Genomic DNA, 23388 nt, shown 5'->3' with positions numbered 1-23388 from the left:
AGGCAGCTGATGGATGTTTCTCTCTCATCGATGTTTCTCCCTCTTCCTTTCTCTCTCTCAAATCAACACAAACATTTTTTTCTTTAAAAAGAACAATTTCCCTTACATCAAGTCACTGCAAAGCCCAGTGTACCCATTACGATGAGCGTATATTCTGTCCTTAGCATACTGAGATGTTAGGTTTCCTGCTCTTGCTGTGGCTATGTACACATTCAGATTTCTTCTTTCTTTTTACCTGCGTCACAGCCCCTTCAGAGCCTACCAAGGCCACCATGCCGTGGAGAGCTGCCAAGCACAGCGTTGTGGGAGTGCCCTGAAAGCAGAGAATATGTCAAGAGGGAACCAGTCCTTGGGTTTGAATTCGATAAAACGTACTATATAATAGAGAAATTAATGGTCAAAATGGTACTAAACTTGTAGGGTCAAAATAACCTGAATAACCTGTGTCACTGAACCAAAAATGACTCCAGGCTTGAATAAAGCAACAGGTTGAAGTAGTTAGATCATAGGTGGCTTCTTGTTTTTTTTTATTTTTCAAAACCACAAGGTTGTTTTAAAGTTAAAACACTGACCAAATAACCAGTTCAAAAGAAACTATCATAGTTGACAGGATGCATCATTATAAGTGTTGGAAAGGACACGTTTCTTTTTCACTTGGAGTTGCCTGTTCTTTCATTGTTCAGCTCTATACCTGAGCAGCACCTACGGCCGGTCCAGTTAAGGAGCCCTTTTCCCTTTATACAAAAATAAGACCCCACGCAGGCGGTGACCTCTACCTCTGCTAGGACAGTCCTGATCCAGGCAGGGAGCAGCTTGTTGCCCAAGTCTTCCGCTTTTCCATGTCCACACACAGACAAACCATGAACTATGTTTCCTAGCGCCAAGGCAAAACCTGAAGTCTGTCAAAAACAAACAGAAGGAGTGAGGAGGAAGAGCACGGATCAGGAATGTTTACATACAGCAGCAAGAGCAGTTCGAGGGTTCCCTTTCCCACTGACCAGTTTTTCTGCCATCTGGAAACTGGAGGTTGGCAGGTTTTTAAAAATCTAGACTTTGGTTTGCAACAGAAACTACAGCCTAATTGCAAGGGATTCAGCTGCAGTGAGGGCTTCGCTTGAGGGAAATGACACTGCACTGCTGAGCGACTTGGCCCAGACGACCCACATTCTCAGAAGGGGCTGAGTGAAGACAGGAAGTGGAACGCACAGGCTGTCAACACCCAGCCAGGAAGAGAAGAAGTCTCCCGCCGAGCGCTGCATGTGTGAACTTCTACATTTCGGTGTTGCAAAGCCTACTGTACGTGAGAGGGCACGTAATCCTAAAGTAGCAACAATACCAAACAGTATAAGCTCAAACCGATGAATCCTGAAATAACCCACTATGGCCAATAATGAGACTTTAGAGAAACCTTAAAAACACAAACCACTACCACCAGCAATGGGGAGATTCTAGAGCGTGTGTAATCAGACAGAATTTTTTTTTCCCAAGTTTTAAAATTGTGGTACAATACATATAACATAAAATTTACCATCTTAACCATTTTTAACTATGCAGTTCTGTGGTATTAAGTACACCCATATTGTGTAACCATCACCACCACCCATCTCCAAAACTCTTTTCATCTTAGAAACTGTAGCCATTCAACAATAACTCCCCCCACAGCCCCTGGCAACTACTATTCTACTTTCTGTCTCTATGAATTTGACTACTCTAGGTGCCTCATATTAAAAGAATCATGCAGTATGTGTCTTTTTGTGATTGCCTATTTCACTTAGCATAAAATCCTCAAGGTTCATCCCTGCTGTAGCGCAGGATGTCCTTCCTTGTTAAGGCTGAGTGATATTTCCGAGGCACATTTGAGGGTATTTAATTTATAGGCATTTAAGTTTTCCTATACCTCTTCAGTCGTGAGTGAGATTCTTTGCCTTGAATTGGCTAAGGTCTGACTTACCAGAGCCCTCTATGTATTCATATCAAAAAGCCTTTGTACTCTCTCCCACCACCAACAACAAAAAGAGGTCTACAGGAGGACACAGGGGATACGGAGAGAGAAAGACACCCGTGATCGCCGGCTACAGCTGCGAGGCGAGAGGACACTTAGACGTTCCTCAGTCTGGGCAAGCATAGCAGCCCATCACACTCTCATCAGAGTGAGTCAAAACCGGGGCCCAGCAGCAGGAAACCCACAGAGAAATAACCAGGGCGCGCATCCTGACCTGCTGGCTGCTCTCCACCAGCAGTCGAAGCTTGTTCATAATATCTTCAGCCTCTTCAGCCTCAATAATTCCGGCACTGAATGCTGCTGTACACACACAGCTGAGGGTATAGGCAAGGACCTGAGAAGGAGAGACAGCGGGACAATGTTTCTTCACGCGGGAAAATAAAAGAACGAGGTTTCGTTGGCACCAGTATCCTGTCACGCTTCTCCCCAGGATACGGACTGGATTCAAATACCCCTACCACAGGCCGGGCACTGTTTCACCGCCCAACTTACATTTCCTAACAATTATGAGATGGGCGTCTTATTTCCCCTCTATAGATAAGGCCACTGAGGCTCAGTTACACAGAGCTAGCAAGTGGCAGAGGTGAGATTCAAATCGGGCCCTCTCACCAACTCAGAACACACCATCGGTAAACAGCAGAGGCAGATTTTCAGCACAGTGGATGTCACTAATTGCCACGTGCTCCGATCCAGGGCCAAACAGCAGAGGAAACAGAGACACTGCTACCTTAAGGTTCCCCAGGAGCGGTAATAGAGCGTAACGGACCACGACTGTGGGCTTTAGCGTCAGGTAAATTATGTGAAATAGGGGTACTGCTACTCACTTCACAGCACGGCAGGATAATTTAACAAGCAGATGAATAAATGCACAGATTACAAATAAAAATGCTGGGAGTAGAGACGGAATACTCCGGTGTATGTTTCAAACTGACCAATTATTGGCTAAATAACATTGAGCGAGTCAATCTATTTGAGCCTTAATTTTTGCAAATCAGAGTTAATTACCCCTTCCCTGCTATCTTGCATTTTCATGATGAAACCCTCCCTTACAAAGACACTCTTAAGACAAAGTGGAAATGTTCACCTCCTAACATCGGTTTATACAGCATGAAAACAAGAAGCGGTTTCTAAGGTAGAAATTGGATAATAAAACATGAGAGAGGGGAAAAAAACCCAAAATGCTTGCCCAAGGCCTTATAAATCAAAACACGAAGCAGTCAAATGCCTCAATTATGAAAACCTTGCTTTCGTTTATTAACCAAATTGCTCTGTGGTAGTTGCAAATTTTTCTCCTTTTGCTTAAAAAAATATGTACTTTTAAATCAAGCTCCGCTTTAAAAATGGAAATGTGCATGTCTTAGAACAAAACGTCAACCCTCTGTGACCCCAAGAAATTCACAGACTCAACAAGTCCCCGGTCTGGAAGCAGAGGAGCCGAGCGGGAAGCGCAGGGCCTTTATACGCTCCGCTCATCAACAGCCCGCGGCCAGGCCGAGGCCGGCGGCAGCTTCACCTGGGTGCCCCGGGCCCCACCTCCCACGGGCGGGTCAGCACATCAGGGCTCACGGACGGGGTCACGGGGACCGCAATTCTGCATATCTGTGCGCCCTAAGAGAAGCAGCTCTTCCCATGGCAAAGGGAATTTCCTCAATAATTTTTCATGCTGGCTGACATTAAAAAAAGCAAATGCCTTTTCGATCTGCCGTCTCGTAAGCTTTTTCCTGGCCATCTTTTAGGGTTACATTGGCTTGGGCCTAATTCTAAACCTCTCCATTTACCCTCCCTCCAGAAATTGCAGCTCTTCTTAGAAAGTGCCTCCCAGTGATGCTGACTTAGGCTTTTGTACTCACTCCAGGCTCTTATCTCATAGGCCACGTTCAAGTCTAAGTCGATTTAAACAGCTGCACAACTTGAAACCCTTATGATCTAATATAGGTTGCTAGCCACTCAGATTTTCCCTTTACCCCAGTTGAAACTGAGGAAGAATTTCATTTCAGGGGCACCAAAATGTGAGAAGAAGACAGGCAGCAACGAGAAAACAAAAGCCAGAGAAGGGGAGACGCCCAGAGCCCCGTCTCCTACCTCCTGGGAGGTTCTGCCCTGGCTCCCGCTGTCATCGAGGTGCGCAGCCAGCTTCCTGAGCGCCGCCGCCACGTGCGCTCGCGACTCCGTGTGGCTGCTGTGGCTCATGAGGGACAGAACAAGTCCAGCTCCCAGGGTGCAGCCCGTGCTTGGGTGCCAGAAAGACAGGTGTTAAAGTCACACAAACCCACGGCCTCACTCTTCGCCTTCCCTGGGGGCTTACGTCGGAAGTGAGGGCCGTTTCAGTTCCGCTGCCTGCGAGGCAAGCGTGCCCCACGAAACAGCACGGTAGACCCCCCCAAAAGGCAGGCGTTACAACAAAACAGGAGCCTGCGGCCCATGCTAATGCTGTCTACCCACCGGTCAAAAACACGTAAAGCAAGAAACAGCCGGAGTTAAACTCCACAGCGAGGACAGGAGGAGGCAGAAGCTGCAGCGGAAGCAGCTCTATCTCTGCATTTGGAGAAAAGCTGTGGTCCCCTCCCCCGCCCCCCACCCGGCCCCCATGTTTAATGCGCTATGATGAACTGCATAAGGAGAGAAAAGACTAAATTTAAGGATATGAGCTGAGCACGTCTGACTAAAAACAGGGCGGATAAATGCAACGTGTGATCGTGAGGCCCCGCTAAGTGCTTCGTGTTTCCCAGTCAACTTCAACAAGTGGAATTTCTTCCCTAAAGAAACTGTGCTCGTCCGCGCACAATGACATTAATCCTCTCCTCCCCTCCGATCCCTCGGAGAGCCAATGGGTCAGAAGAGAAAATGGACAGATGACAGGCTTGTCAAAAGTTACCCCATGTGACAACTCAATTGGGACCCTGGGCTTTGTGTCTGTTCTTCTGAAAGAATTCATATCCATTTAAAGAAACGGATTGTTCTGCCAGAAAACTTCTAGTTAGTATGACAAGATAATGCAGCTTGGAGGTAATTTCTTACTTTGTAAAAAAAAAGGTTTTGTTCTCATTGCTGTTTTTTCGAATTGAGGGAATGCTGCTGAGTTCTCAGCAACCGTCCTTACTCTGGCTGGCTGGCCCTCCGCAGGATAGCTGCTGCTAAGGAGACATTCCCGGGCATTTCTCCAATAGCACATTTTAGCGCCTGTGTGCTATGTCATTTTGCTCTTATATAGCATCTATCTCCTTGGCTGTTAGTTATTTCCCCCAACAGCTCTGTGCAAACGGAGCACCCACATCTGATAAAGCCACCCAAAGGACAGAAATGCCACAGGGCTCGCTCAAGGTCATGCGGGGCATTTCAATAGAGCACTGCCAGAAAACATGTGTTGTGGGTTTTGTTGTTGTTGTTTTTTTAATTCCCAGCCTTCTGTTCCATCTGGCAAGCCCCAGACACCTCTGGGTGCCCTGCATGATGCCACGATGGAGTGAATGCCCATGAGAAGGCAACATGGCTCACGTGTGTTTTCTAGGTTCTATTGCGTAACAGTTTGGCATTAGAAAAACCTTTGTAAAGAGGCTACTGCAGCAATGATCTGTAATTAGTCGGGGAGAGATGCTGGAGCAGCTAACGTGCTAACATGAACTTGAGCCGCTCAGCTAGCAGAATGCATTTCCAACCAGCTACACCGGCACCGAGCATCTGAACACTGCCTGCCTCTGAGACAAAGCACGTTTCTGAAAGAGGGGCTGCTCTCATTAGTATGAATTCAAGCCTTTCTTTTCATTCAGAATCTACAGGGAAGTTTTTCTGGCTAACTTTCTATACTGATGCATATAAAATTTGGACAGAATTATACCAAAGATATAGTTAGACAAAATGTGATTAACACTTTGAAAATTTTGACATTTGCTCCCTCCTTGACTATTTAATTGCTATTTAAGCTTAGGTTTCAAATGTGACTTCCTCAGGGACGCCTTCCCTGGCCCAGCAGGGAGCCCCTTTACTGCTCTCCCATAGCACCCTGCACTAATTTACTTCAGACAATTTTAATTATAAACTCTGATGAGGATTATTTAGGGGACTGTTTAATTACCAGCCACCTCACTCACTAGCCTGGCAAGCTCCAGGAGGGTGGGTGCCTTTTCTGTTTTTCCCTCAACGCAATGTCCATGGCACCGAGTACACCGTGGGATGGAGGCAGGCATCCAACTCATACCTACTGAGTGCTAAGAAGTGACCAAATGGGGAGTTTCAAGGGAGTCTAAAGTGAGAGACGAGCCACCAAAAGAAAAACAGAAAAAGAAAACCAAGACTTGATTCTTTTGTTCAGCTGGAGGCAAAATTTGTGAATTGTAAAATTCATGGAATATATCATCCAAGATTCAATCAAGGAAACTTGATTTCTATTTCCTGCCAGACTAATTTAAGAAAGAGGGGTGTCAGGTTCATGTGGAAAAAGGATTCCTTCCAAAGCTCACTTAAGTACTGGGGTTCATCTTTCTCAGTAAATAGGCAGTTATCTAAATCATGCTTTTGGGGCTATTTTGGGAACAGAAAAATCCTTATTCTCTGGACTGAAACTCCTCCTTTACCATCACCAGGCACATGGGCACAAAGGCTTAGAAAAAGAGATCCGTTTTAGTTCACATTTACCTAAATATTATCACAGCATAATTAGTCTTAAGCAAGGTTACCTTTCATGAATGATTCTACTCATTGGTACAGCGGTAATTATTTAACTGTTGCGATATATGAATATATAATCTAACTATGTATATATGTGCCAATATAAATATGTTGAGTGTGTGCATCTACTGACCTACTAAATTGTTTCCTTTTGCTTTGTCTCATTTTTCCAACATGCACCAAGAAGGTAGTTCTAACCTTTATTCCTGATGTCTCCTTCTGATTCCCAAATCTATATTTTAATGTGTTTATTTTTGTGTGCTAAGTCTTAGAGTCCCCAAGTGCTTAGTTCAGCATTTCTGCACTTGACCTCAATCTAGCTTCCCTCTGATATGTCTGCCAGCCCTAAACCATGAATAAGGGGCAGAGGTAGCTTTCACATCTTTCTGCTCACTGAAAATAGAAAGGAGTTAAGTGTTGGTATCTCAGGCCGATGAAATAAGAACAAGTTATATTAGGTATAAAATTGAGGTTTTGGAATTACTAACATAAACCTTCTATGAGAATACTAACAGCCTTGGTGGGGTGGCTCAGTTAGTTGGGGCATCATACTGTACCCAAAAAGTTTGTGGGTTCAGTTCCTGGTCAGGGCACATACCTAGGTGGCAGCTTCAATCCTCAGTAAGGGTGTGTATGGGAAGCAACTGATAGATAATTCTCTCATATCGATATTTCTCTCTCTGTCTCTCTCTCCCCCGCTTCCTCTCTCTCTAAAAATCAATGAAAACATATCCTTGGGTGATAATTAAAAACAAAAAGAACAGTAACAAGTGAAAAAGAGAATCTGAGTTTTAAAAATTATAGGCCCTGTTATGCCATTACTTATTTGAATGTCTTATCCAAGTATATTAAAATATCACTACCAAAAAGAAATTCTGTGAGTTAAAAGCTATGCAGTTGTGATATGTGTGTTGCTATATCAACTGAGATATAATGCTGTATTTTTCTAAAATTAACCAGAGGTGAATCTTCAATTCCCCAGTTTACTGTAGGCTATCCTGAAGATTAAGTACTAGGCCATCTAATAATTAGTTCTAATAACAGTTAACATTCGTATAGCACTTTGCCCTTTACAAAGTGCTATACAAACATCACCGTATTCGTGAAGGCGCATAGTCATTAGCCAACGCTCAGGTGCACAGCAGACTAGTTGGGGCGGTGAGGGCTGCAACGGCGCCTCCGTACCACTAGATGGCAGCAAAACGCAAGTGATGGGATCACGAACACCCAGCCGCCCAGGCGCTCGGTTCTCTCGGCAGGGACGTGTCCATTACATCAAGGAAGTGTGGTGAATTTGCTCTGGGTGAATTCTGTCACTAGCGATAGCACACCCCCAGATCTATTAACTACCTCTTGGTGACGCTTCCCCCATTTCACTTGAGGGAGGACTGCCCTAGACTCCTGCGATCTCATTAGACAGAGAATACTTTATGCCCTGAGCCAGGAATTCAGGCCTGAGACTAGATACCTTTTTTTTTTTAATGGCAAGCAAGACCAACGTGTCATAGAAAAATAATTACCACCATACCATCAAGGGTCAAACTGCTTTCTTTTTTTTTTTCCTGATTTAAAAAAATGTTTATTTTAGTTCACCCATTCCCCCACTCCCTACCCCTTTGGCAGTCATCAGCTTGCTCTGTATATCTATGGGTCTGTTTCTGTTTTGTTTTTTGTTTTGTTTCTGAGATTCCACATATAAGTGAAATCATACGGTATTTGTCTTTCTGATTTATTTCACTTAGCATAATACCCTGTAGGTGCATCCGTGTTGTCACAAATGGCAAGATTTCACTCTTTCTTATTGTAATAGTCCAGCTTTCTTTCTGTTGAAATGTTTTCCATGCTCTACCATTCAAGGGAGAGAAAAATGACTTTCAAGTCAGACGACTTAGGGTTTCTCTCTGAGCTCTGCCACTTACCGTGTGACCTTGAACCAGTCTCCTATTTGAGACTCATTTTCTTCATTACTAAAATGAAATGATGATGATTCCTGCTTTAGTAGTAACATTCAGGCTGTAATCAGGGCTTAATTTCATGAGAAATGGATGTGAAAATGCCTAGCACAATTTGTGGCTACTCAGTAAGTATTAATCGAACCTCAAACCAAAAGGGGACAACATAAGCACGGCCACCCATGAAGCATTAGAAATGACAAACTACTAAACTTCATTAACTGTAGGAATAAGGGGAGTTTCGAGAGGACAGAGAGGGGTTTCTTGAAGGACCTGAGCTTTTGATTGGGCCCTGGAAGGACAAGCAAGATCTTACTAAGTGGACAGGGAATTTCTGACGACCCTATTCTACCTGACTCTGCTGGACCAATCCCCTATCTGGGCCCATCTTCCTCTCCCAAATTCAAAAAATGAGTTAAGAAGGTGCTGTAAGAAACAAGAAAGAAGGTAAGAACAAAGAAACACAAATCTTAGTAATAAAAGAGTTCATTTTAAAGTTAAATGTGCGTGCATAATTAGTTCTTACATGCATAAAGACTGATACTGTGGGTAATCCAGCGATCCCTATGGTCCTCCCTACATTCAAACGACCTTCCTGGAAACTAATGAATATAATACATGAAAACCATTCTTGATTGTTTCAACTGGCTGAAATTGTGGAGCATCTTAATCACAAAATGTTTCCCCAACTTTATAATACTTGAGCTAATAGCTATGATGAAGACCTTTGGGGGGGGGGGAGGCAGAGAGAAGAAATGAGAGAGGGAGTGGGGAGGGACACAAACCTGGCTTACTCCTTGATTGTAAAAGGCACCACCAATACATGGATTAGGCTCAAAAATCTCAACTTTTCATCAGACCCAATAACCGTTAAAAGTCTCTATACCTTCCATTAATATTTTTCCATATTCAAGAGACTTTGATCATGCCAGTGAACTCTCTTTTCCCATAACAAACCACACTCTTAACGTAGCATGTCATCCCTAAAGTGCTTTGTGATAAACTAGGTGGGTGTCAATGGTTCTTACCCAATCTTAACCTGCATCTGAAAGAAGACTGCGTCATGACCACCTACTACACAAAGACTTGATTTTCTTTATTTATGACAAAATACTTGATTCATGAAGCTACTTTCACCATTTACTCTTTTGTTAGTCTGAACAAACAGGCTAAATGGTATAAATGTAACTTCAGATCGTAAGTTCCTAAAGACCAGAAACGTAAACTCTGATTTAACTCCTATTTGAACAATGCCCATAATAGCAAAACGTAAATGAGTTCGTAAGTTGGAGGTTAGTGTTTATAATCTGTTGAGTCCCCAAGTAACAACAAACCCCAGAGGATCCAAACTTGAGGTTCCAAAACATGTGTAAGTACAAAAAGGTGCAATATAGTCCTCGACACGCCATTATTTCAGAGGGCCTAATGAAACCGTATATATCCCACGTAAGTCACACAGACCAATTGAAACACTAAATGTCACAAAATGAGTACGTTTAACGTTGTTTTCTGAGGTATTCTTTTCTGATTATTACTTTTCGCTTTGTTATCTTTCATGATGGCAATGAGAAAAATGAATTAAGTTTAAAAATACTGAGGTCAATAGACAAAATATTAAAAAATCATGAGGTCTGTGGGTCAAAAAAGGATCTATTAACATTGAGGAGGTGAGGAATCCCCGGTGTAACCTGTATTTGATTCCATTTGAATTCCCCAGCCATTGGATTTCAGAGGGAAATCTAAATCATGGGTTGGAGACTCTTAGTCCAATCAAATTCAAAATATAGTTTCTTTAAAAAGTTTAACTCATGCACACAGGCCTCCATATATATGCCTGATAGGATATGTACAAGACAGAGCTAAGGCATTAGTAACTTAATGACAGCCACAGAATGACATGTGCTGCTTTGTACTGACGCAAATTGTCTGTTGCCGAAACACTGTTTCCAGGACAAGTAAGCTTTAATTACAGATATTTGATAATTACTGAAAATTCTTTGCAAAGGAATTCAAGATTGAATCCTACAAATATTTCATCAAAGAATACAAAATTTATGGCAGAGAAAAAAAATTAATCTCTAAGCGTCTGCTAGAGAGGAAATGGAATCAACATACTTGTATTCAAGACTAGAGTCAAAGCAGCAGTTTTCCAGGGCATCCAAAGACTTCATCAGAAGAAGGTTCATCTGTTGGCCAGAAATATCACTAGATAAAGACCGAAAGAGAAAATGAATTATTTAAAGCCACTCAACAGTCCAAAATACTTACTACATAATATTTTGCTCTCAATATTTTACTGGAAATGCATTTATTTTAAAAAACATAAAGGTGACAATCAATAATATTGATGATTCACATACACTTATTTTGTAGATAAACAGTCAGAGAATGTATTTAATAATTACGTATCTGAACATTACAATTATTTGCAAACCAATAAGCCCTAACACTGCTACTTTTGCATTTTTCTCAGCTCATTAAAACTTCTTTTGTAATTGAACTATAGTTGACATACAATACTGGATTAGTTGCAGGTGAACAACATAGAGACTCAAGGTTTATATACCTTAAGATGTGATCACTACAATAAGTCTAGTAACCATCTATCGCCAGACACAGTTATTACCATATTATTGATTGTATTCCCTGTGCTGTACACTACATCCCTGTAACTTATTCTCTAACTACAAATTTGTACCTCTTATTTCCCTTCACTTTTTCATCTATCCCCCCACCGCTTCCCCTCTGGTAACCATCAGTTTGTTCCCTGTTTCTATGAGTCTGTTTCTGCTTTATTTGTTTGTTCATTTTCTTGTTTTAGATTCCACATATAAGTAAAATCATATGGTATTTGTCGTTCTCTGACTTATTTCACTTAGTATAATACTCTCCAGGTCCATCCATGTTGTTGCAAATTTAGCCCAAATTTTAAATCACTAAAAAATAAGAACCAAAGTCAGAATTCCCCCCAAAAAATATTTCTAAGAATGCTAAAGTGATTGTCTTCAGAATATTTAGTAAGCCCAGTAAGCTCATATTATCAGTAACTGTTCCAAAGCTCTTTCATGTTACTTTTGATTTCATGCCTCAGTTGTGGAGGTTATAAGTTCTATTCTTTTACTTACATCTTTTTAAAGGGGGGGAAAACACCAGCCCTCTATTTTTTTATCTACAGTAATTGATGTGAATTCTTAATTGTCTTGATGAGAACTATGACTTGTATAGCAAACTAAACTTAAAAGGTAGTGTTCTGGGGCAGAGTTGTGGGCTTCATCACCGACACTCGATTAGCAAGGGTCCCACGTGTCAAATGTGGCGCTGCTGGCCCAGCCCAGCCCAGCCCAGCCCATGCTGAGTGGAACGAGCCCCGGGGATGCCGACTGGCGGGGGCACCTCCTGTGTCTCAAGACTATGGTGTTACTGCTTGAGGCAAAGGATTCAGGTTTGCAGTGAAAACACACACACACACACACACACACACACACACACACACACACACTCTTTTAATAGCTTTAACTAAATAAGTCCTAGTACAGCTGTTCTCCGGAGTAAAATGTACTTAAATATGCCTAACAAACGCTAAAGTACTAGTATCCTCTGGGAGTTGTGACATAAGCAAACTTTGAAATAATCATCTTTCCTGAATAAATTCTAGACTGGAATTTAAATTCGGGTGATCTTCTTCATAAGCTTTAGCAGAAAACGGGTTGATTGCCACAAGGTGATCTTTCGTCCAAATCCTATTCCCCTAAGGGGCTGTGTTGGGCTGCTTATTTGCTGTCATTGACTAGGGAGAGACAACAGCCCTCAAAGCACTTACTTTAATTTCAGAAAAAATGGAAACTTTCTCCAAAAATGTCATTATCTGATGACACTGTCACTATCTAGCAAAATATTTTTTAGTACCAAAGCCATATATTTCAGAGTCCCCTGCTCCAAGAAATTGGGAAGGTGGGAACCATGAGTAATTACACTGGTGGCTGCAGCTCTAACACACCAGCCAAGAGGGGGACACTATCAAACACAGGATCAGTAAGGCAAAATTAAAACCTGCAGCCGTTCAGAGGGCGCTGGGTCATGGGACGAGCTTCCTGGGGTCCTGCCCCGGGCGTTCCTGCAGGTGCAAAGCCAAGAGAGATCAGATGGGGCGGAGGCAGCCAGGACCCGGAGGTGACTACTTTGGCTGAATCACCGCGGGGTTTCTCCAGGTAGTGTGATTCAATTAACCACAGGCGCAAGCCTGTCAAGCCCTAAACCCAGCAGCAGCTCATCTAAAACTAATGAGAAAGGGAGCCAGAGCCAGGAGACGATGAAATGAGTTGCCTGGAATGAAGCTGCCATGGCTCATTTTTAGTTGTGAAACATGTTGCTTGAAAAGATACTGAAGAAAGAGCATGAACACAGATGGCGAGGAGACTGCCATTTGTAGCATAGTAGCAAAGGGGGGTAAAAATCACTCTCAAGTTTTAAGTATTTAAAAATACTTTGTGCTCTGTCTTACACACAAAATATGTAACAGGCAATTCACATGCAAAGGGAAGCTTTCCGCTCACGTCCAGAGCCAGGCCTATATACTGACATTGGGGAAGAAAACAAAGTGAATATTCTCGAAACGGCTCATTTATGGTCACAAAGATGAAGCCAATTCTAATTGTCCGACAGATGTTTCCAAGAGCTGAAAATGATTATCTGAAATATGGTATTTCCCCAGATCAATGGCAATTCTCATAAAGGTTTCATATGTTGGTATTTGCACAAAACTCTATAAATTACAAATGGAAACTTAACCACTGGTTTTAAACTGAAATCTAAATATAGCATGTCATCCAGTTTCTACATCAACACCATTTCTTGCCTTTGGACAGACAGTCCACTTCTGCCAGCCAGGGAAGTTGGAAAACAGCTAACATCACATAGGATGCCTCTCCCTACTACCCCACTTCCCATGCTGGAAAATGCGGCTAAATTCCAAGTCAGTGACATCTAAATATTCATGATACTCAAATATTCATGCTGTACCACACTACAATAAATCTAGATCTATAAAATTCTAAGATTTGTTATAAAATGAAAAATAAAATGAACAGCAAAACCAGATTCCACGCACAGGAAAACTTTCCCATGTAGTGGAATTTTCCACCTGGGTCGTTGATAGTCTATCAGGTCCTTCAAGGGTAAAGCCAGCAGGCCACGAACGGAGCAGCCGAAGGGAATAAACCACAGAGTGTCACGTGCACAGATTAAGGCTCGTTAAGGATTATAAAACGGGCCAGGGCAGGATAAAGGCAACACATAACACGGGTACAAGCAGTTCTCCGGTGATTCGGGGATTCCCACGCCCTCGGGCACGAGGGACACCCCGATCTTTCCTTCCATTTTACAGGCTATGCGTAAAGGCCCGGCGATCATCTCCACCCTTATAAACCGGGGGGAAGAAGCTTTTCCTTCTTTGTGGCACCGGAAGACGAGACGTCCCCTCATTATGTATGACGCAGATGTGTCCAGGGCTTTCATCTGAGCATCCGATGTCCAGGCCATCCGTCACTTTCATGAGAGCGAGCCCAAGGGACGTTAACATCCGCGTGATGGGATTGAGGAGGACAAACCCACTCATACAGCCCAGCAACGACGGGCTCGCCCACGCGCGGCGCAGGCCGGCTGCTGGCGGGCCGCGGGACCCCCCACCCGCACCCGGGCCGCGCCGCTCTCACCCACCGGGCGGCGGGACCCCCCACCCGCACCCGGGCCGCGCCGCTCTCACCCACCGTACCTGAGCTTCTCGTCGCGCAGGCGGCAGAGGAACATGCCCAGCGCGAGGCCCACGTGGGCGCGCACGGCCGGCGCCTCCTCGGCGCCCGGGCGCGCGGGCAGCCGGGCCGTCAGCAGGGCCAGCGCCGCCTGCACCTCCTCGCCGCGCGAGGGCGCCAGCACCGGCACGAGCAGGGACAGGGCCGCGGCGGCGGCCGAGCGCGCGGTGGCGCTGGCTGTGTTTTCACCGGAATAGGATTTCTAGGACAGGCCAAGGACAGAAAACAGGGGGTTGGCCTTCTGTTTAAACATGAAGGAAACAAACCTATCGCAAAAGCGCTGTGCAACAAGGCAAGCTCCTCTCAGACCCACCCCTGCCGAGCGAAGGAATAATGTAAAAACTCTGTGGCTGGGTTGGCGCACAGGTTACGTTTTCACTCTCACTGAAACAATTGGCTGCTGAGCAATCCGTTAACTAATAATATCCTTCTAAAGGCGAAGAAACAAACTCTAAATGCCTCCTTTTAAAGGGTGTGAATTCCCTCACTAGAAAGCCTGGAACAATTTCAGTGTTTCGAAAACCCACATGCGTATAGAATGAAAAACCCCACGTGAAGCTGTCCAAGCTGGGAGAGACCACCCCGCCGCACTATAATGTCCAGAAAGCCCGAGTCTTCCGGGAGAGCAAGACAGGGCGGGGGTGGGGGGCAGGTGGGGTTCCCTATGGAGGGACAAGTGTAAATTTAGCACAGGGGCCTATTGGCAGACCTCCCAAAATCTTTGGTGGGAACGCTTCCCAGTAGATGGATTATTTCCTACAGGGGGTTAATTCCTTTTAATTAAAAAGGAAGTTGAAACCCTAAAAGCCTCTGGTTACAAAGCAATGGCCAGCACTGAAAATGAAGTGGAGAGCTCTACGTCCTCCTTCCTAGACGCAACTGTGGGGAAAGAAGTGAACAGCAGCCCAAACACCACGACCGGGCAGTGGGATTTGAACAGCTCCCCCCAGTCACGTTCGAGGGCCCTGCCGGACATGTACACACCTACGAACATGTCCAAGCGGGCACAAAAGTCCATTTCGCTCCTCACTGCTATCCACTGCAAATTTTCAGACACCCCATAAAGGCGGTGTCATCTCTGGTAGTCCAAGTACATTAAAGTGTTTTTTCTTTTAAAATATATTTTTACTGATTTCAGAGGGAGGAAAGGAGAGGGAGAGAGAGAGATAGAAACATCAATGATGAGAGAGTCACTGATCGGCTGCCTCCTGCATGTCCCCGACTGGGGATCGAGCCCACAACCCGGGCTTGATCGTGAATCGAACCCCGATCACCTGGATCCTAGCTCGATGCTCAACCGCTGAGCCATGCCGGGCCAGGCACATTAAGGTGTTTTTAATTCTATACGCATCTGCTCTCTAAGCTTTAGTACTTTAAGGGTAAAAATCAAACATGTGCTAAGGTATTCTTTCGTTAATATAGCACCATTGTAATGACAATAGTACTCAAAATGACCCAGCCCCTGGGACACTGGAAATGAAAAAAGTGACTTTTGAAACAAGGCTCTGAAAGAGTATAAGGAGGCAAAACCCACAAAGGTAAGAGGCAACCCTGATCTAGCTATAAGGCTATTATTTATATTGGTTTGCAAGAACTAACAGCATTATTAGAAACCTATACAATATCCTGTCCTGCTGAATATCTGAACCAGAGAGCTACTGCGAAGACCTCCTATAATCTAACAAAATTTTCATCCATCATTAAGAAATAAGAACACTTCCAACAGAAAACAAATCATCGTAAAGAAAGTACTCCCATGAGCAAAATCTACCTTCCAATTTACTTCTACATTATCTAGTAAGTCATTTTTTTTGTCTTCAAGTATAGTTAAAAATCTAGTGCCAGACCCTCAGCCCCAGCTGAATACATACCCGGTCCCCCGAGGGCAGGACAGGTGGGACAGAAGGCCTAAGGCAGGGGACTTGCAGCTACATTCCCGATCTTAGCAACTGTTCAGGACCTGCGCTATATTTTTATTCAAATCAGCTCTAATCTTCTGCCACTCAGCTGATTGCCCCATGATCACTGTAATTCCCTAAGCAATGGATAGTGATAAGGCAGAACCAAAATAATTCCTCACAGATACAGAAATAAAGCATTCGCTACAGCCAAAGGGAAAATGAAACCTAAACAAAAGAGTGTGTTTTCAATTTGCTTCAAATCTTAGAATATAAGCATGAAGAGAGGGAATGACTAAGAGGTGCTTTCTTATGATCAACAGTATTACTTTGTATTTACAAAGTATTTCATAATTTTCAAAAGATTTTTTCTATAAATTATGTAATTTGGTCCTCACAATCTTTTATAAAGTTGGCAAAGCATCAGTTTTTACCTTTATTTTACAGATAAGGAAAATAAGACGATGGGCCAAGTGTTAGGTCAACAGTAACAAAACAAACAAGGGATGAAGCTGGGGCTACAATCCCTATAGGTAATATTGTCCAATCGCCTCGTTTTATAAATGGGGAAACAAGGGTCCTGAGAGATTAAGTGAGCTGCCCAAGCTCACACCCCCTGAAATGGGAAGAAATATATATATAACAAGAAACTCAGGGTCCCACCTGCAGCCAGGGTTTATTTTACCATAAATACAGCTCTTGACCCTGACATGTTAGAATAGCCTAGAACACTTCCAAAATGCTGATACCCAGGCCTATCCCTGAGCAAGGAAATCAGGGGTAAGGCCTACACATGGGTCTTTCTTTCTTCAATTTTATATATATATATACAGGGTGTCCCTCCCAAAATGTATACACACACTTTGAATAATTATAAAGGTAAAGGCAGTGTTTATTAAAATGCATTTCACTTTCAAAATTGGACTATCAGCTGTTAAAGTGTGTATACACTTTTTTGGAACACCCTGTATATTTAAAGTTCCCCCAGTGATTCTAATGTACACCTAAGAATCATTATAGGCCATCATGGATTTTAGGTGAATAAGTAATATGAGAAGAATTAACCCCTGAGTTTGCTAATCCCTTTTTATTTCTCAGACTTACATAGTAAAACCAGGAGAAAAGCTGTCCTCTGGGCTGGTAGTGGCTGTCCACGAGGACCAGGAGAGTGTCAAACACCATGGAAACCCAGTCTTCCATGGAGAGGAAGTTAGGCTGAACCTGCAGGTGAAGAAAAACATGAAACAATAATGGGGAAAATGAAAAGCCTAAACATTATTTCTAGATTCAGGGTGTAACCCCCTTCTGCACTAAAGAAAGAAGTGCTATTATCAGAAAGTAAACTTCACCTGCCTGGACTGAAGGAGGTATTTGAGAAACACGCATCATCACCTGAGCCCCAACAGAAATATTTACCTTTTATACAAAACTTAACAGAAAGGAGAGGATGGGGCTGCAACACAGACCACACTTGAGAGCTCTCTGCAGAGCTCTCCCGAGTTCAGTGAGGACAGCGTGGAAGTTAAAGGAAGGCATGCAGAGAGAGCCACTCAGAATGTCTCAATTCTATGACTTGTCATTTCACAAAGGAGGCAAAAAGCTGCTTACAAAATTCTGATCAACCATCGCTAGCATTTCTGCTACCGCCATGTATTTAGCATTCAAGAAACACATTTTCTTTCCTGATCAGTCATAAACACATAATTGATTTTCAGTTTGGAAAAGAAAAGGAAAGAGAGGGGAAAAACAAAACAACAACAAAACCCAACTCATTAAAAAGAGAACTTGGTTTTAGAAATCATTCATGACCCTGGATGTCAAAAGCATTCATAACTCACATGGTATATTCAGGTCATACAAACTACAAAGGTCAATGCAGTGCTAAGTATCTCCTTGGAATTAAGCCCTTGAATCAAATAAGGCTGCCTCCTTAAGCTCTTTGGCTACTGCTCATACGCAGATTTAAATGAAGTTTGAAAACTTCAACTTGAATGAAATAATGAGGTCGTGAGTTTATACTAACGGACAAAGTCAAGGTCACCAGGAATAAAAGCAAAGTTCCAGCTCTGGGCTGTGGCCTCCCCATGTTTTGTGTACTGTGTGTTACAGTGCAGAACTGAAGGCTGGGAATTAGAGGGCCTGGAGTCCAAACTCTGAGCTAGACACACACACACACACACACACACCCCTTATTACCTGTACAACTGCATGGCTCTTTTTAAAGGATATGAAACATTTCCTCTCTTAAAAAATGTCATCCCTCCCATCATTAAAATAAGATTCTGGGTTTAAAGTTAAATTTTCATAGAGTAAGCAACCACTGTTACATTTTTATCCTTGATACAATAATTTCTTGACCTGTTTCCCTTCCCCACTTGTAATACAAGTGGTTGCTTTGCCACAGGGCATCTACTCTCATTCACAGGTGACAGCACCCTTTGGGGAATTCCCTCCACTGTGACTTGAAGCTTGGTTAAATGCTCAGTCTAGTGACGTGTCCTACTCTGCCCCAAGTGCTGGCAGGGGCCTATGGGGCTCTAAACCTTGAGTGATGCAGACAGTAAATGACTAGGGTTGACCCATCCCAGTGTGGGCGGGGGTCTGCTGAGATGGCACCTCAGTACCTGTGCCTGGACTCCCCAAGTTGCCACAGTTACTGTTCTTTCCAGAACCCAATTTTTAAGCTCTGCCTTCAATCCCTTTGGCTTCCAGATTCCTTATCTTTCTAGTTCCTTTTTAAAACAAGAGCCATTTTCTCTGTTTGCAATAACAACAACAACAACAACAACAACAAACCCAGCGTGAAAAGAAAACCATACAACAGGTCAGGCTGCCTGGGTTCAAATCCTGGTACCGCCAACTGCTGTATCACCTCAGGAAAGCTGTGTGGCCTCTCTGAGCATTTGTCTTTAAAATGGGAAAGAATATTACACCTACCACCTGGCTTGTTGTAAAGATAAAATGAGTTAAAAAACAGTGCAGATGGCCCATAAGACACTCAGTGGACATAGACACAGGCTGAATAGTACTGAATAAATCCAGCTTTCACACCAAGAAGTGATGCAGCACATGCTGATGCTAATGGCAACTATTACTGAGAGGTTAGCATCTATCAGCCATTGTGCTTCCCGTACATTAATTTATTTAATCCTTCAATGATCCTATCTGGTTAATATCATTAACCCCATTTTATAGATGGTGAAATAGGCTCTGAAAAGGGAAGTCACCAAACAGCTCGCCATAGAGCAATTAGGATTTAAATAAAGGACTCTCCTACCCCAAAGGCCATCTTTTTAGCCACACGACTATGTTGTCTACAGATTCTGATAGCCAGTACGAAGAATAACTCCACGCCTTTTTGACAGATATGAATTATCTGAAAAAGTACATTGGAAAGGAACACTGGCCAGCTCGCCACATGTTTAATTAAGAAATAAATGCCTTGCAAAAATGAACAGGCACTTTGTCATTCACGTCTACAATTAAAATGCAAAGTGTAATTTTTTTCAGTCAGTAAACACTGCTGATTTGTCATTTTTTGACAGCACTGTTCACTTTCAGTAGGCCTAGTTAACCTCCTAAGATTGGTTACCCCTGATGTAATCACAGAACGACAACCCCTGCTGCATAAAATTGGCCCCTTCAAATTGAAATGACCACTTAACTGTGATGAAGAAAGGAAAACAGAAAAGCTGCGAAGAGAAGCATCTTAGGGACACGAGAGCTCAGTGTAGAGGCCCATCAGCTGGCAGGACCTGGTGCTGCGGACAGACTGTACGCTCCCGAACTCAGAGCGAGACTGCCAGACACGTCTCACTTCTCAGATGTTACCCAGCCGAAGCCCGACTGGCTCAAAGCACCCCTAACTCACCTCCAGGGCCCCGTCAGCATCCAAGGAGAGGCTGGCTTCATGCTTGGACACGACGACAGCAAGGCTGCTTAAGGCTAACAGCGCATTGCCTTTGACCACCGGGCTCTCCCTGTTTAAAAAGAAAATTCCGAGCGAGGATCAGGGGCACTGCCCAGGAGAGAAGGCACCACTCCAGGGCGGGCAGGCGAGGGCAGGCGCTTCCAGTCCCGAGCCTGCGAGCACAGCTCTGCCTTGCCCGGCGCCGGCAGCTTCCTTCCCTCCCGCCATCGGTGCTGATTTTTAAGTCTTACCCACGTGTGGTCATTGTTCTATTTGTAACTTAAAAATCCAAGCTCATCATACCTAAGTTCTTCCTAAGCTTTTTATTTCATCATTTGACCTTGCATTTCCTAAGCTACCTTCTTCTGTCACCTGGGGCCACTATAAATGTATCGATTTGTTCGGAAACCATGACCCAGGACAGTTGGTGGACAAACACTGCACAGCGGGCTTGGCCTCGGGCCTCCTGAGCGCTGTGTGGGCCCAGCTTCCAGTGAGCCCCCAGGCAGCACCTTCCCAGAAGCCGTTATTACCCTCCCTTCTTTCTCCTAATTCGTCAAAGCCAGCAACCTAAAAGTCAGTTTGTAATATCACTTCAAGGCCCTAGATAAGATGCAAAAGAAGGCCTGTTTTTAGATGATTTGGACTGAGAGTTGCCCTTCATGTCATCCAAATGGTAGTTTTCTAATATTAGCAAAATCTTAAATTTGACTTCTGAATTTAGTACCAGGAAACTGAGCCTTGTTACTATACTCACTTGAAAGTGCACATTCAGTATTATCCCGTCATTCCGAGGAGATCCTGTAGAGCAATCTCGGGTGGGACACTGATGACATGCTCTTGGCTTCCAGCTCTGACCTCACAGAGCTCAGGCAGCAGAGCACCCGCGACCTCAGAGTTCAGTTCTCAGCTAGTCCTACGACTGTGGGTTCCCAGAAACACAGAGACTGTCTCCCCAAACCTAGGCTTGACCCCTGAACCAGAGTCAGTGCAAACGTCCAAGAACTATTCCCTGCTTGCCCCAGCGCTGGGACAGACAGATAGGTGGGATGAAGATGACAGGGTCATGACTGGACATGTGAGTTTAGTGAGTATTAAAAAAATAGTAGACACATGTGTTCCTGTGCTTTTGCTTCCATTTGGTAAGAATGGGACTCAGGACGTGCCACGCTCAGGTTCTTCCATCCACCTATTCATCGATTCCCTCCTTCCCTCCATCTCCCACCCTGGGGTGGTTAAGCTCAGTGAAGACTGCCCTGCACACTTGGCCATTTATTCACCCAAGACCTGCCTTAAGCTGATAAAACAACCTTGATATTAGGGGATGTGTAGGAAGAGACACTTGTGATCCAAGCAGATGGCTTCACCTGACATTTTGCTAGAGATCTGGGTGTTCCTGGGTGCCCTAGCCATGAAATCATTTAACAAAACCCAAATTAAATCTCTTATTTCTATTATCTCTTTTAGTTGAGAATATCCTGAAGCCCATCATGCTACAAAATGGTTGTAAATTCCTAAAACTAGGTAAAAAATAGTTTTAAATTCTCAGTGATCTGAGAATTAGCTCCCCAGTTTTTATCACCTTGTAGAAAAACTGATGGTCACCAGAAATCAGGTATCACATCTTTTAAAACAAGGACAGTAGACAAGGTAACATAAAAAGTATCTCTCTAACTCTGAAATTCTGAAAGAGAATTTAGCCTCAGTTTTAAAACAGTGCTACAAATGATTTTATTTCAAAAGTTTCAGTGGTCTTGACATTCCTGAGCATGTATTGCTTCTTGTAAAATGGAGAAATATGTACCTAAAGCGACCTCTAATTAAACCTTTGGTTACAGATTAAATGCAAATTTGGACATTAATCTTTGAATAATAATAAAAGAAACGAGTCCACAGTTACACAGTGCATACTTAGGCCCAGCTACATGTTTCATGAAGGTACCATGACCAGCTCCTGACCATCTGTGTGTTCCCTACATGCCTAGCACAGCGACCTATGGAGAGAAGACACTCAATACATATTTAGTGAAACAAATTCAAGGAGGAGCTGGCCAGGAGAAAATCTACAACTGGTTCAGTAAAAACTCATCACCCTGTTGATCAAATAACTGTCCCCTACAGTCAAGTGGTAGTAACTAATTTGCATAATGACATGTCAGCATCAGTACAGTATTTATCTAGGCAGCACCACTGACATTTTAATTAAATTGTCCTTTGAAACAAACTGATGCCATTAACCTAATTAAAAAGCACAAGGAAGGATGAGCTGCGATGATGCCTTCTTGGGGACAAAGTATTACTTTACATATTAGTAAAGTGACCCAATCCCTTGGGGATTTTTATCTTCAGGTTCAAATCTATTTAATTAATAACAGTGAAAATAAACTTACATCAATCATCAGGTTGTATCTGAGTTCTGATTCTCCCTCAGCCCTAACTCCGATGCTTTAGAAATAAATGTTTTCAAATAAGCAAATCAGTCTAACCCGGTGACTGCTGTTTTACTTCCCGCTTTGCACTTATGGCTCAGAACAGAATAAGTCCTATGCTGCCCGAACCAGCCTGGGGCAGCCGTGGTCCAAGGAACAGAAGGCTAAGCTGGCAGGAGGTGCTGGTGGGGTCCTCACACCGCTGGAGGAAGTCAGTGGGAGAAAGCAAAGGGAGGGAGGTCGAGTGACTTCCCCTGCTCTGCCACTAATCCCTTTGCCTCTAGACCTTAACTATCTCCCATTCACTTGCTGTCATGCCTAATATTGTCAGGATTGCTTTACTAAGAGAAGCTCTATAAAATGTTTTGAAATTTTTGATGAAAATGTAACACCAAGAAAACATGAATTATTTTTAATCTGTACCACTGAGAATGGGAACACACTCTTCTTAAGTATTAGTCATGAAATGATGCTCTGGAAATCTGAAGATTAAAGTCTTGTTGAAAAAATTTAGCATGGAAAATGTAAGAGGGGCAAAATTGTAGTTTGTTTTAATAGGAAGATGCTAGTTTCTTCAGCATTCGAGCTTTTCGCTGCACATGTCAGAGCACCATTTTTAATAGGACATAAAGATATAAGTTGACTAATATAGAACAAACTGTAAGAGGTAAGGCCAAAGACAGCCCCCATCCCAGCGCCTCTCGCTTCCAATATGTAGTGAGTGC

General features: G+C 43.4%; 1 protein-coding gene across 2 annotated transcripts in view; it reads right to left on the bottom strand.

The window, feature by feature from the left end:
- The window catches only part of FOCAD (focadhesin), a 256525-nt gene that overhangs the window by 37382 nt on the left and 195755 nt on the right, over positions 1-23388 (bottom strand). Inside the window, exons 25-32 of one of the 2 annotated variants that reach the window (XM_081150464.1) lie at positions 20196-20304; positions 17429-17545; positions 14390-14628; positions 10735-10824; positions 4085-4232; positions 2217-2336; positions 777-899; positions 236-313 (exon numbers count right to left, since the gene is read on the bottom strand). In XM_081150464.1, coding sequence (XP_081006590.1) covers positions 236-313; positions 777-899; positions 2217-2336; positions 4085-4232; positions 10735-10824; positions 14390-14628; positions 17429-17545; positions 20196-20304 — 1024 coding nt within the window. Of the gene's footprint in view, positions 1-235; positions 314-776; positions 900-2216; positions 2337-4084; positions 4233-10734; positions 10825-14389; positions 14629-17428; positions 17546-20195; positions 20305-23388 lie in introns of those variants that run through there. The other variant, XM_081150465.1, reaches the window with a different exon arrangement.

This window comes from Miniopterus schreibersii (genome assembly GCF_964146895.1).
Source record: "Miniopterus schreibersii genome assembly, chromosome: 11".
In the NCBI taxonomy this organism is placed as follows: domain Eukaryota; kingdom Metazoa; phylum Chordata; class Mammalia; order Chiroptera; family Miniopteridae; genus Miniopterus; species Miniopterus schreibersii.
The sequence above is the reverse complement of the archived record's forward strand: the minus strand, read 5'-3'. Positions and strand labels throughout refer to the sequence as shown.